The 12,693-nt window shown below is 52.4% G+C and overlaps 2 protein-coding genes across 5 annotated transcripts in view; one reads left to right on the forward strand and one right to left on the reverse strand.

The window, feature by feature from the left end:
* SOX10 (SRY (sex determining region Y)-box 10) overlaps positions 1-5,342 on the forward strand; it is a 9,719-nt gene extending 4,377 nt beyond the window's left edge. Inside the window, exon 3 of the mRNA XM_011979111.1 lies at positions 3,435-5,342. Coding sequence (XP_011834501.1) covers positions 3,435-4,138 — 704 coding nt within the window. The 3' untranslated portion in view covers positions 4,139-5,342. The remainder of the gene's footprint in view (positions 1-3,434) is intronic.
* POLR2F (polymerase (RNA) II (DNA directed) polypeptide F) overlaps positions 1-12,693 on the reverse strand; it is a 107,282-nt gene that overhangs the window by 73,346 nt on the left and 21,243 nt on the right. Inside the window, exons 4-5 of one of the 4 annotated variants that reach the window (XM_011978890.1) lie at positions 10,813-10,884; positions 5,324-5,406 (exon numbers count right to left, since the gene is read on the reverse strand). In XM_011978890.1, coding sequence (XP_011834280.1) covers positions 5,364-5,406; positions 10,813-10,884 — 115 coding nt within the window. In that variant the 3' untranslated portion in view covers positions 5,324-5,363. Of the gene's footprint in view, positions 1-5,323; positions 5,407-10,183; positions 10,695-10,812; positions 10,885-12,693 lie in introns of those variants that run through there. The other 3 variants (XM_011978888.1, XM_011978889.1, XM_011978891.1) reach the window with 3 other exon arrangements.

Consider the following 12,693-nt stretch of genomic DNA (forward strand, 5'->3'; position numbering starts at 1 on the left):
AAAATACAAAAAAACTAGCCGGGCGAGGTGGCGGGCGCTTGTAGTCCCAGCTACTCGGGAGGCTGAGGCAGGAGAATGGCGTAAACTCGGGAGGCGGAGCTTGCAGTGAGCTGAGATCCGGCCACTGCACTCCAGCCTGGGCGGCAGAGCGAGACTCTGTCTCAAAAAAAAAAAAAAAGAGTTCGAGAGCAGCCTGGCCAATATGGGGGAAAAAAAGAGTCTGTGGAGGCCATGGAGTGAGAGGTGGCTGGGGTAGTTACAAGGAAAGGGGAAGAAGACAGGACAGTTTTGAGAAATGGAAGATCAAATGGAGGAGAGGAAATCACTGCCTCTTTCCCACCAGCCATTCTTTTTTTTTTTTTTTTTTTTTTTTTTCCTGGAGACAGAGTCCCACTCTGTCGCCTAGGCTAGACTGCAGTGGCATGATCTTGGCTCACTGCAACCTCCACCTTCTGGGTTCAAGCAATTCTCCTGCCTCAGCTTCCCGAGTAGCTGGGACTATAGGTGCACACCGCCACGTCTGGCTCATTTTGTGTATTTTAGTAGAGACAGGGTTTCACTGTATTGCCCAGGCCCAGTCTCAAACTCCTGAGCTCAGGCAGTCTGCCCACCTCTCGGCCTCCCAAATCCCACCAGCCATTCTGACAGAGGAGACACGGCATGTGACGCTGAGCACAGGCCATGGATGAGCCAGACATAAGCTATCTTGTTTAATTTTCATTAATGATAATAACAGCTAACATTAATTGAGCACCTACTGTGTTCCAGGCACTGTGCTAGGTGCTAGTTGCCTTATATATACTAACTCAGTCATTGCAAACAATGTGATGAGATAGCCAAACTGCCTGGGCTCAGATCTCAGCTATGGCAAGTTACTCTCATTTTACTGATGAGAAACAGACAGGAACTTCCTCAGTTTGGCTTCAGGGCTTCTACTTGGCACCGCGGCTGCCTTGCCTGTGTTCCTAATGTACAGAAAGTGACACACACAGGTCTGCCACATGGAAAGTGCTCAGTGAGCAAAGCTCCTGCCTTCAGAGAACACGCTCTGAGTCCTACTTTGTATCAAACACTGGAGTGGACACCAGGGGTACTAACCAGAGAAGCCTACAGTCCCTGGCCTCAGGGGCCCATAGTCTAGAGAGTCTAGAGAGAGGAGCAGGGATGAAAACGAGTGAATTAAATACAGGAAGAAACAAAGTTGGGCATGGTGGAAGGCGCCTGCAGTCCCAGCTACACAGGAGGCTGAGGTGGGAGGATCACCCGAGCCCATGAGTTTGAGACCAGCATGGGCAATATAGTAAGACTGTGTCTTTCTTTTTTTTTTTTTTTTTTTGAGATGGAGTCTTGCTCTGTTGCCCAGGCTGCAGTGCAGTGGTGCCATCTCGGCTCACTGCAACCTCTGCCTCCTGGGTTTAAGTGACTCTCGTGCCTCAGCCTCCTGAGTAGCTGGGATTACAGGTACATGCCACCACACCCAGCTAATTATTATATTTTTAGTAGAGATGGGTTTTCACCATGTTGGCCAGGCTGGTCTTGAATTCCTGACCTCAGGCTCCCAAAGTGCTGGGATTACAGGCGTGAGCCACCACGCCTAGCCTCCTATCTCTTAAAAAAAAATTTTTATATATATATATAGATAGAGAGAGAGAGAGAGAGAGAGAGAGAGAGTGAAGTACACAAGAAGCCTGTGTGAGATCCAGGGGTGGCACAGCCGTCCATCCCATCCAGTTAGGTCTCCAAGAACCCCTGCTGCCCACCAGAGTCTTGTCAAGGAAGGCTTCCAGAAAGAGGCAATGGCTGGGCTGCTTGGTACAATCTCTATTTTACTGATAAGGAAACTGGTTAAGAGAAGACTGGGGATTTGTCCAGACACAGAACCAGGATTCAAAAACCTAGGCAGGTCTCTTGAAGTACAGAGCCCTTGGCCAATGCAGGACTCGGTGCTGCCTCTGGTCTGAGGAAGGAGGAACAGGCCTGTCCTTGGGGAGCTCTTAGTCTCTTACGACTGTGGACGTGTTCTGTCTCCAATGGGATGCCAGGCAGTCATCCCTCCCACACACATGCACATACTCTTCACCTTCAAAGATTCAGGGACACACACACACACACATCAGGAGACACTGGACCACATACAGAGCAACCACCTCCGAAAGAAACTGTGGACACAGACTTCTTCTCACTTTTCAAGGCCCCACCCCACTCAGATATCCTTCCCCGATGAGACCTTCCCCAAATCCCTGGGGCAGCGAGTAGACTCCTCCTCTGGTCTCCCAAGTCCTTGCATATTGTCATCACAGCACTTCCAACTCTGGGCGCATGTGGGTCTATGGATCTATGACTATATGAGCTTTGGGAACAGGGATCCATTTTATTTACATTTGTATCCCCAGCACCTGGCACACTACCTGGCGTTTTGTAATGCTCCCTAAGAGTTTGCCGAATTAATATGTGAATAGGAAAGTGAACAGACAAAGGAACAAGGACCAGTTTTCTAAATGCTCTCCCACGGAGGAAGGCAGCTCAAGGAACGACAGGGCAACACAGACCAGCATGTGACGGGGCTGAGGGCCCAGAGAGAAAGTGTGTGTCCTCAGACCCTCAGCCCAGTGAGCTGGGCAGCAGGGCGGGCTTAGGAGGAGGGAAGGGTTGGAAAGGACACAACACGAGGCCAGGGCAGGGAGCAGGCTCAGGCAACCAGCAAAGGTGAAACAGAGCACTCAGGAGCCTGGGTGAGCAAGGCCCAGCAAGGAGGGCAGTCAGCATGGGTGTGGAAGCGGGGCTGGCAGAGCACAAAGGCCGGGCCAGACCACTTGGGCAGCAGAGAAGCTGATGAGAGGAAGAACTTTCCACAGAAAGGTTTTTCAGAATGAGGCAGGCCTCCCCAGGTGGGTGACAGGGGAGGAGGCAGGATTCATCCCTAAGATTTGAGAATTTCATAAACAACTGGAGACCAATCTAAGACACTAGTATTTAAACAAATGCCGCCAGGTGCAGTGGCTCATGCTGATAATCCCAGCACTTTGGGAGGCCGAGGCAGGTGGATCACCTGAGGTCAGGAGTTCGAGACAACCCTGGCCAATATGGTGAAACCCCGTCTCTACTAAAAATACACAAATTAGCTGGGCATTGTGGTGGGCGCTTGTAATCCGAGCTACTCAGGAGGCTGAGGCAGGAGAATCGTTTGAACCCAGGAGGCAGAGGTTGCAGTGAGCCGAGATGGAGCCACTGCACTCCAGCCTGGGCGACAAGAGCGAAACTCTGTCTCAAAAAAAAAAAAAAAAAATGCCGACTCATGCTGCCAAAACGTGAAACTTACAAGGTTTTCCCAGAGGCACCCGCTGCCTGAAGGTGAACCATTGAAGTTCACGTGCGCCCACCTGCCTCTAACCTGTTTCCCCCTTTTGCTCTCTCTCTGTCTCCCTTCCACCCAGGCCAGAGCCATGGCCCACCCACCCCTCCAACCACCCCAAAGACAGAGCTGCAGTCGGGCAAGGCAGACCCGAAGCGGGACGGGCGCTCCATGGGGGAGGGCGGGAAGCCTCACATCGATTTCGGCAACGTGGACATCGGTGAGATCAGCCACGAGGTAATGTCCAACATGGAGACCTTTGATGTGGCTGAGTTGGACCAGTACCTGCCGCCCAATGGGCACCCAGGCCACGTGGGCAGCTACTCAGCAGCTGGCTATGGGCTGGGCAGCGCCCTGGCTGTGGCCAGTGGACACTCCGCCTGGATCTCCAAGCCACCAGGCGTGGCTCTGCCCACGGTCTCACCACCTGGTGTGGATGCCAAAGCCCAGGTGAAGACAGAGACCGCGGGGCCCCAGGGGCCCCCGCACTACACCGACCAGCCATCCACCTCACAGATCGCCTACACCTCCCTCAGCCTGCCCCACTACGGCTCAGCCTTCCCCTCCATCTCCCGCCCCCAGTTTGACTACTCTGACCATCAGCCCTCAGGACCCTATTACGGCCATTCGAGCCAGGCCTCTGGCCTCTACTCGGCTTTCTCCTATATGGGGCCCTCACAGCGGCCCCTCTACACGGCCATCTCTGACCCCAGCCCCTCAGGGCCCCAGTCCCACAGCCCCACACACTGGGAGCAGCCAGTATATACGACACTGTCCCGACCCTAAAGGGGGCCCTGTCGCCACCACCCCCCGCCCAGCCCCTGCCCCCAGCCTGTGTGCCCTGTTCCTCGCCCATCTCAGGCCTGGCGGTGGCAGTGGAGGAGGCTGAGGAGGCTGAAGAGGCTGACGGGTCAGGGGGCTTTCTGTCTGGCTCACTGCCCTGATGACCCGCCCGCCCCATCCAGGCTCCAGCAGCAAAGCCCCAGGCGAACAGGCTGGACAGAGGAGAAGGAGGTTGACTGTTGCTCCCACACTGAAAGATGAGGGGCTGCACCTTCCCCCAGGAATGACCCTCTATCCCAGGACCTGAGAAGGACCTGCTCACCCTCCTTGGGGAGGGGAAGCACCAGGGTTGGTGGCATCGGAGGCCTTACCACTCCTATGACTCCTGTTTCCTCTCTCACAGAGTGTGAAGGTCTGACATGCCCATGCCACCTGTGCCACAGTGCCTTAGGGCTAGGCCCCCAGAGACTGTGTCCGGAGCTGGCCGTGTCTCCCACTCAGGGGCTGAGAGTAGCTTTGAGGAGCCTCATGGGGAGTGGGGGGTTCGAGGGACTTAGTGGAGTTCTCATCCCTTCAATGTCCCCTCCCCTTCCGAAGGCAGGAAGGAGTTGGCACAGAGGCCCCCAGACCCAATTCTGTGCCAGTAACCTCATTCTTTGTCTAATCGAGAAAGAGCCCCCAGTCCTCCTCCACTACAACCTCTGTGACCTTGAGGCGCATCCCAGGAGGTGAGGAGGCAGGGGCTCCAGGAAAGGAATCAGAGACAATTCACAGAGCCTTCCTCCCTGGGCTCCTTGCCAGCTCCCTCTTCCCTTACTAGGCTCTACGTCCCCTGCTCTGTCAGCCCCACTCCTTGGGCTTCCCAGAGAGTGACAGCTGCTCAGGCCTGAACCCTTGGCTCCAGGAGACACAGGGCCCAGCACCCAGGTTGCTGGCAGCAGGCTGAAGACACTAGAATCCTGACCTGTACATTCTGCCCTTGCCTCTTGCCCCTTGCCTCCCAGTGGTATCTGAATAAAGTATGTAGCTCTATCTGCCCCCCATTTTCCTGTTCTGCAGCCCCCCAAATCCACATGTAACTCATTACTGTCTCCTGTTATTTATCTCAGTAGTCCCCTCTCCTAGCCACTCTAGCACCTATTAACTCTGCATTAAGCATTCCACATAATAAAATTAAAGGTTCCGGTTACCTGCTTGGTGAGCCTGACCTGGCCTGTCTCTTCATCTCTTATCCCTGTACTGGTGCTTCCTCAAATGCTTTCTGGAAGTAGCTAGGAGTAGAATGCAAAGGACAGATCATCAAAGGTCTCTCTCTCCCACCTCCTTCCCTCTTTCCCCACCCCCTTCCCCTTCCTCCTCCTCTCTTCTCCCTCCCCCTCCTCTTTCTCCCCTCTCCACCTCTCCTCTCTCTCTCTCCCCCACTCCCCCTCTCCTCTCTCTTTCTCTCTCTCTCTCTCTCTCTCTCTCTCCCTGCTAAGAAAGTGGGAACAACGGAGTCGGTTAGGATAGCTGGCATCCCAGTGGGGTCCGTCTGAGCTCAAGGACTGAAGCCTCAGATGGGAGCTTCTCCCCAGCCGGCTGTGCCCCACACTGCAGGGGGGCCACTCACTCTTAACTGGCTCAGCTGGAACTCACTGCCTTGCAAGCAGCCCCTCTGCTCACCCAGCACCCAGCAGAGGGGAGCTGGCAAAGAATTCAAGAGACAGGTATCTGAAGAGGAGAAGGTGGGTTGAGTGTGACACTGTGCTGCCTGCAGTCAGAGGCCTGTCCTTCAGGATGTGTGGATAGGCCCTGTGTTGCTGCATCCCCCTACTTGCCACCTCCCCCAGCACATACACAGCAGCCCATGCCAGGATCTAGCCAAGCCTTCACAGCAGCTGCCCTTGTCCAAGTCTAGACCAAGGATGTCAGACAGTCTACTCCTTAAGCACCTACTCCCTAAGAGCTCTTTCCTCAGCAGAAGTCCAAACTGCACTCAGAGGCCAGGACCACTCCACCTCACAAGCACACAACTGCAAGGACAGGGGAAATCTCTTTGCCATCTTGCTCCACTGATGAACAACTCCGATGGTTGGAAGTTCTTCCTCATACCCAGCTTCTAACAGCTTATATACAGCTGCCATTTACTAAGTGCTCCACTAAGGGTCTTATGTCATTCAGGCCAGTGAAGGGGTAGGTCCAATTATCTCAATTTTCCAGATGGGGAAACTGAAGTTTGAGAGATTGATGCTAAGAAGTGCTGGTGCCAGAATCTGAAGCCAGCTCTGACTCCAAGGCTTGCACTTTTAACCATCATCCCCTCTACCTGCCTGTGGTTTGCAGACCCTGCTTCTGCTTTGTATCTGGAGCAATGCATCTTCAACTGCTCCAGACTGGGTATCGTCAGCTCCCTTCCATCTGTGGTCTCCAGCCCCTAGTCAGGACTGGGGCAGAGACAGGGCACCAAGAACTAGCCCAGTCTCCAGGGTGACCAAAATCCCTCCATCTGGGAGCTGCACTATGGAAGCTCTTCAGGCAACCTCCCCAAAACTGCTGGTTCCCGTGAAGCTGGATGGTAACCGAAACCCCTGATCTTTTAGACAATATCCATTGCAAAGTCATATCCAAATTGTATGTATGTCGTTGTTTTGTTTTAGATAAAAGCAGGACTTTACACTGATCTTTAACAGATCTCACCTTGTTGGGTTTGACCCATTTCCCCACCTGTATTAAACCTTTTAGAACTTAGCTCTCCTTTAGAGCTTTATGTATCTGCAAACTTGAATAGCCTCATTCAAGTCACTAATAAAGGTCGAAATGAAGAGGGACACCTGCGTACAGCACTAAATGCCTCTCTCCACCGTCAGTTCTATTATCTCCACTCTTTTTTTTTTTTTTTTTTTAAGATGGAGTTTTGCTCTGTTGCCAGGCTGGAGTGCAATGGTGCAATCCTGGCTCACTGCAACCTGTCTCCTGGGTTCAAGTGATTCTCCTGCCTCAGCCTCCTGAGTAGCTGGGACTATAGGTGCCCACCACCACGCCCGGCCAATTTTTTGTATTTTTTTAGTAGACAGGGTTTCACCACGTTGGCCAGGATGGCCTCAATATCCTGACCTCATGATCCACCCCCTCAGCCTCCCAAAGTGTTGGGATTACAGGCGTGAGCCACCGCACCTGGCCTATTATCTCCACCCTTCTTTTTCTTTTTTTTCTTTTTTCTTTTTTTTTTTTTTGAGATGGAGTCTCGCTGTGTTACCCAGGCTGGAGTGCAGTGGCGCAATTTTGGCTCACTGCAAGCTCTGCCTCCCGGGTTCACACCATTCTCCTGCCTCAGCCTCCCAAGTAGCTGGGACTACAGGCGCCCACCACCATACCTGGCTAATTTTTTGTATTTTTCAGTAGAGACAGGGTTTCACCATGTTAGCCAGGATGGTATCAATATCCTGACCTCGTGATCCACCCGCCTCAGCCTCCCAAAGTGCTAGGATTATAGGTGTGAGCCACCACGCCCGGCTATTATCTCCACTCTTAAGGAGGCTGTCTAATCAGTTCTATCTCCACTCTTAAGGAGGTTGTCTAATCAGTTCTAAAACTGTCTAACTACATCACCATGAAGCACATGCTTCTCTGTCACGGTGGCATGGAGACTGCCAATGCCTTGTCAAAATCAAGATTCACTGATCTCTGGCATTCCCTCAACCTACTGGACTAGACCAGTAACCATCGAAAAAAAAAAAACTTACTTGGCAATATTGGTTCTTAGACAACCCATGCTAGCGCCTGATCTCCTTTTTATTATATAAGCACTTTTAAACATGGAGTGACCTATTCTAGAATTTTTTTTTTTTTGGGACAGAGTCTCGCTCTGTCGTCCAGTCTGGAGTGCAGTGGCGCGATCTCGGCTCACTGCAAGTTCCACCTCCCAGGTTCACGCCATTCTCCCACCTCAGCCTCCTCAGCAGCTGGGACTACAGGCCCCCGCCACCACGCGCAGCTAATTTTTTTGTATTTTTAGGAGACAGGGTTTCACTGTGTTAGCCAGGATAGTCTCGATCTCCTGACCTCGTGATCTGCCCGCCTCGGCCTCCCAAAGTGCTGGGATTACAGGCATGAGCCACTGCGCCTGGCCAACCTATTCTAGAATTTTGTCACAGATCAATCAGTACTAACCTTATGTGTTTATAATTTTTACAACCCACCCTTTCCTCTTCATTGAAAGGCAGGACTTTTGTCCATTTGCGGTCTGTTCACTACTCCTGCTCGCAGTGGGATGAGGGATATGGAGCTGGCATGGTGGGGAGCAAGGGGCACATCCGGAAGATGACACTATCACCTCCAAGACCCCACATCTCATGAGATTGAGTGGGAAATCACTGAGGATGTGGAAGGAGGGGAAATGACCCCAGAGAAGTCAGAAGACCTGGGTTGTGCACATCCCTTAGACCAAAGGTTCCAAGGGTGCGCGGGCCTCAGGAAGGCAGGAGCTCTACTTGTTAAAAAAGAGTCGGGTGTTTCTGGAAATGACTCAAGAGACTATGCCCAAACCCTAAGGAAACAGAACCAGTAGTGATGACCGGTGACATTTTATTCAAAAGAAGTCAAAACCCAGGCCCAGCCAGCTGAATAGCAGGGGACTCCCCAAAAGAGGAGAATGGGAAGAGGAAGACGGAGGAAAAACACCCATTCTGTCCCATTTCCCTTGCACCCTATCCCCCAAGGGTTAACCCCCCACTCCCCTCCTCCCCAGCCCAAACCCCATCTCCCTTTAATCACATCTGATACTGAGCAGCCCAGCAGGGAACAAAGAGACTATTTAGAGAAATGGGGCCGAGAAAGTGACCCCCGCACTCTGGGGCGGCTGCCTGGATGCCAGCACAAAGGCGGCATTTCAGAGCTGAAATTTCAGCACCCAACTTGATTAAAGGATTCCACAGGCTTGGAGGAGGATGGATGGGGGTGTGAAGTCCACTGCTCCCTGAATTAACCCTTCTCCAGGGCAGCAGACACCCCTCCCACCAGTGCAGATGCTCACCATTCACTCCCCATACCCCATCCTGGGACCAGGCTGCACCCAGGCCCGGAGGCCCTGCCTCCTGCAGAGGTTAGGGAAGCCCAGCTCCTCCTCTTGGAAAGGGAGCTGGCAGTGGAATGGAGGTCAAGGCTGGCATATTCAGGAAGCCAGTTTTCCCTCTATTCCTGTTCATGTCAATATACACCCTCCCCCTGAACCCCTAGGAGGGAGGAGCCAGTGTGACTGGTCTTACCTCAGGTTGGGTAAGCAGGATGGAGAAAGGAAGAGGACCCATTAGAACCTCAGGCAGAGGAAGCAGGAGCTCCAGCTCTGACTTAATGTAACACCTGGAACCCAGAAGCACCACCACCCCAGTACCATCCCTGCAAGGCCTCAGAGGATCACCAGCCCCAAACAGGAAGGAAAGGATATCTTATAGGGGCTGGGAAGATGGCATGGGTGTGGCACACCAAAGAGGTGGGCCACAGAGGACAGCGTGTGGGCAGAGTCCTGAGGAGGAGTAGGGACAGAGGCGTGGGGGCAGGGGTAGGCAGGTGCTCGGTCCTTGCTTCGGCTGCTGACTTGCCCAGCAGGGCTCTGCCTGGGGACGGTGGGAGATCAGCACACCCCCACGCTTCCTGCTGGGGCACTGCTCCTGAAAGGGGATCCGAGCCCACGATAAGAGGCTCGAAGCAGGTCCTTAGGAAACAATGGGTGGCTTGATGAGACCTGCTCTGTGATACTCCTGAGAAGGGAGAAGCCCCTGCAGCCAGTCCCCACTGGAAAGGAAATTGGGGGTTTCCGTGGCAACCAGTTCCCTGGGCACAAAGACTCGTCTGTCTGCTGGGAAGGCAGCTGAGGTGTCTCCCCTGCAGCAGCCTTTGCTCTGGGGAACAGGGAGATGGAGGGAAGGATGTGGGGGATCCAAAGGGGCTAACGGCCTCTGGTGCTTCTTAAGGAGCTGACAGTCACAGGGCCACTGGAATAGGTGTATGCTCCAGGCAGCATGGCGGTAACAGGGAAGCAAAAGGTGGTGACATCGCAGATAAGCAGAGGGGAAGGGGGTTGGAAAGTTGAATATTTTATTTACACATATAAAGTGGGAATGAAAATTGGGCAAGGGCAGGAAGATGACTCCAGCTCAGTCGGTGATGATGAGCTCGTCCACCCCCCAGTCTTCATAGCTCCCATCTGGCAGGTAACGGCGAATGATGATGGGGATCTTTCGGGCCCTGTGGCAGGGGAAAAGTCACAAGTACATGAGGGCTGGTGACCCCAGCTCTGCCGCAGAAGGAACAGATTGTGTGCAAAACACAAGGAAAGAGAAGTCTTAGGAGCAGCCTCTTGGGGCTGATGAGTGTACTTTGTAAGAAAGCAATTACAAGAAAAAGAAAGTTTTTATATCAGACAAGAGGGGGAAGAGTGATAGAATATTGGTAAGGCCTCCTGCAGCAGGAACAGGGAAACTCCAACAGCCAGAAAAGGTCCCGGTCTCATCAGTGCCCTCCCCCCTTTCCCTGCCTCCTCTTCTCTCTTCCTCCTACCTCCTGGTGAGCTGTTCCTAATGATCTGTAGGAATAAGCATCAACTTCTTCAGCCAGGGAAGTGGGAGAAAATGGTGCAACAGAGAACCCAACAGATGCCTCCCAGAGATTTGGAGAAGTGAACCATGATTTGAGTGACTTACTTGAGTTCCTTCATGGCAATGAGCAGAGGATCTGTCTCCCCCTCCAGCTCTACCATCACAGGGGCACACATCCTGTAGGGATACGCACAGGTGTTGGGGAGACTGCAAACCCAGGGAGAAGGGCCTAACAGGTAGTGAAGGTGGAACGGCATCTTGGTCCCCACCTAGAAACATCATCTTCTAGGTAGACAGGCATAGTAGGGAGTGGTGTGTAGGGGCACTGCCAGAGATCTTCCCTGGCAGAGGCCTATCGCAGACTCCTGAGCCCAGCGGCCACAGCAGAGTGTCCTGGTGGAAAGGGTGGTGTGTGCAAAGGCACACCATTCTAACTGCTCCAACCCCAGAGCCTTGCCTCAGTGCCCAGGGCCCCTCATTTCAATTTCTATTTTCTCTCTCTCTCTATTTTTTGGAGAGAAAGTTTCACTCCCATTGCCCAGACTGGAGTGCAATGGCAAGATCTCGACTCACTGCAACCTCCACCTCCCAGGTCCAAACAATTCTCCTGCCGCCTCCCAAGCAGCTGGGACTATAGGCACACACCACCAGCTATGCTAATTTTTTGTATAGATGGGGTTTCACCATGTTGCCTAGGCTGGTCTCAAACTCCTGGGCTCAAGCAATCCGCCTGCCTCAGCCTTCCAAATTGCTGGGATGAAACCCAGCCTCATTTCCATTCTCTATAGCCACAACACCTCAGTAGAAGCCCTGCCCTTCCTGCCCAGCCCTCCCTACCCTTCACCTGAGGCCAGCAGGCAGTCCAGGGACTCATCTGCTTACAACACTGCCATGACTCCCCTTGGCTATCAGGCCAGAGTGCAGTCTGGTCCCTGTTCGCCTTCCTAGCACAGTCCCGTGCTACTTTCCTGTATTTACCCCACATTCCAGCCATACCAAACTATTTCTGGTTCCCTAGACGCGCCATGTTGTTTCCCTTTTGTGTGCTCTTACAAGCTCTTCATCTCCCTAAAAGCCTGCGAGAGGTCCGGATGTCTCCATCCTGGAAATCGTGTGCTGACTCTTCAGTACCCCAAGTCACTCAGGATATACTTTTCTTGGCACCAATCTCACTGAACTGTAACTACTTGTTTGGAAAGTTTCCACATTAGACCATGAGCTCCTGGTGGCCCAGAACCACATGTGATTCACCACGGAGGTCTAGCCCCCAGCACAACACTTGGCCCACAGTGGAGACTACCACCAAGCAAAGGGATGCCAATTCTAGGCCCATCTCCTCTAGGAAGTCAGTCTTGATGATTCCAGCTCAGGTTCACACTAACACATCCAGAATGAACAGGAGAGCGTGCTAAAAAATACAGGTTCACGGGTCCTTCTCCAGAATCCCTGAACAGAATCTCTAGTGAAGTGGCCTGAGAGCCTGCATTTGCAGAACTGCTCAGATGATTCTGATAATCAGCTAATCTGAGAGCTACCAGCTTATTAATTTTATTACTAAATATTTCAATTTATATTACTCCCAAAAGCCTGAAAATTTCCCAAGGGCAGAGATGGAAGATTTAACTTTCCCTATATCCTCTCTCAATAAGTATTCAAACTTTCCCAAAATATAAAGCTTTAAAGAATGTGGCAGAATACTTTCCATGATCTGCATATGCCTGCTTTCTTTTAAAATATAAATAATTCAAGGGCATTCACTCATTCAGCACCTATTATGCACATGGAATGTGCAAGATGTGTCCTTAAGTAATTTAATTTTTCTTGCACCACGGCCTCTACAAATAAACACATCCACCATCCAGTTAAGAAGCAGATGTGGCCGGGCATGGTGGCTCAAGCCTGTAATCCCAGCACTTTGGGAGGCCGAGACGGGTGGATCACGAGGTCAGGAGATCAAGACCATCCTGGCTAACACAGTGAAACCCC

The sequence above is a fragment of the Mandrillus leucophaeus genome, unplaced genomic scaffold, assembly GCF_000951045.1.
Source record: "Mandrillus leucophaeus isolate KB7577 unplaced genomic scaffold, Mleu.le_1.0 Scaffold2, whole genome shotgun sequence".
Classification (NCBI taxonomy): domain Eukaryota; kingdom Metazoa; phylum Chordata; class Mammalia; order Primates; family Cercopithecidae; genus Mandrillus; species Mandrillus leucophaeus.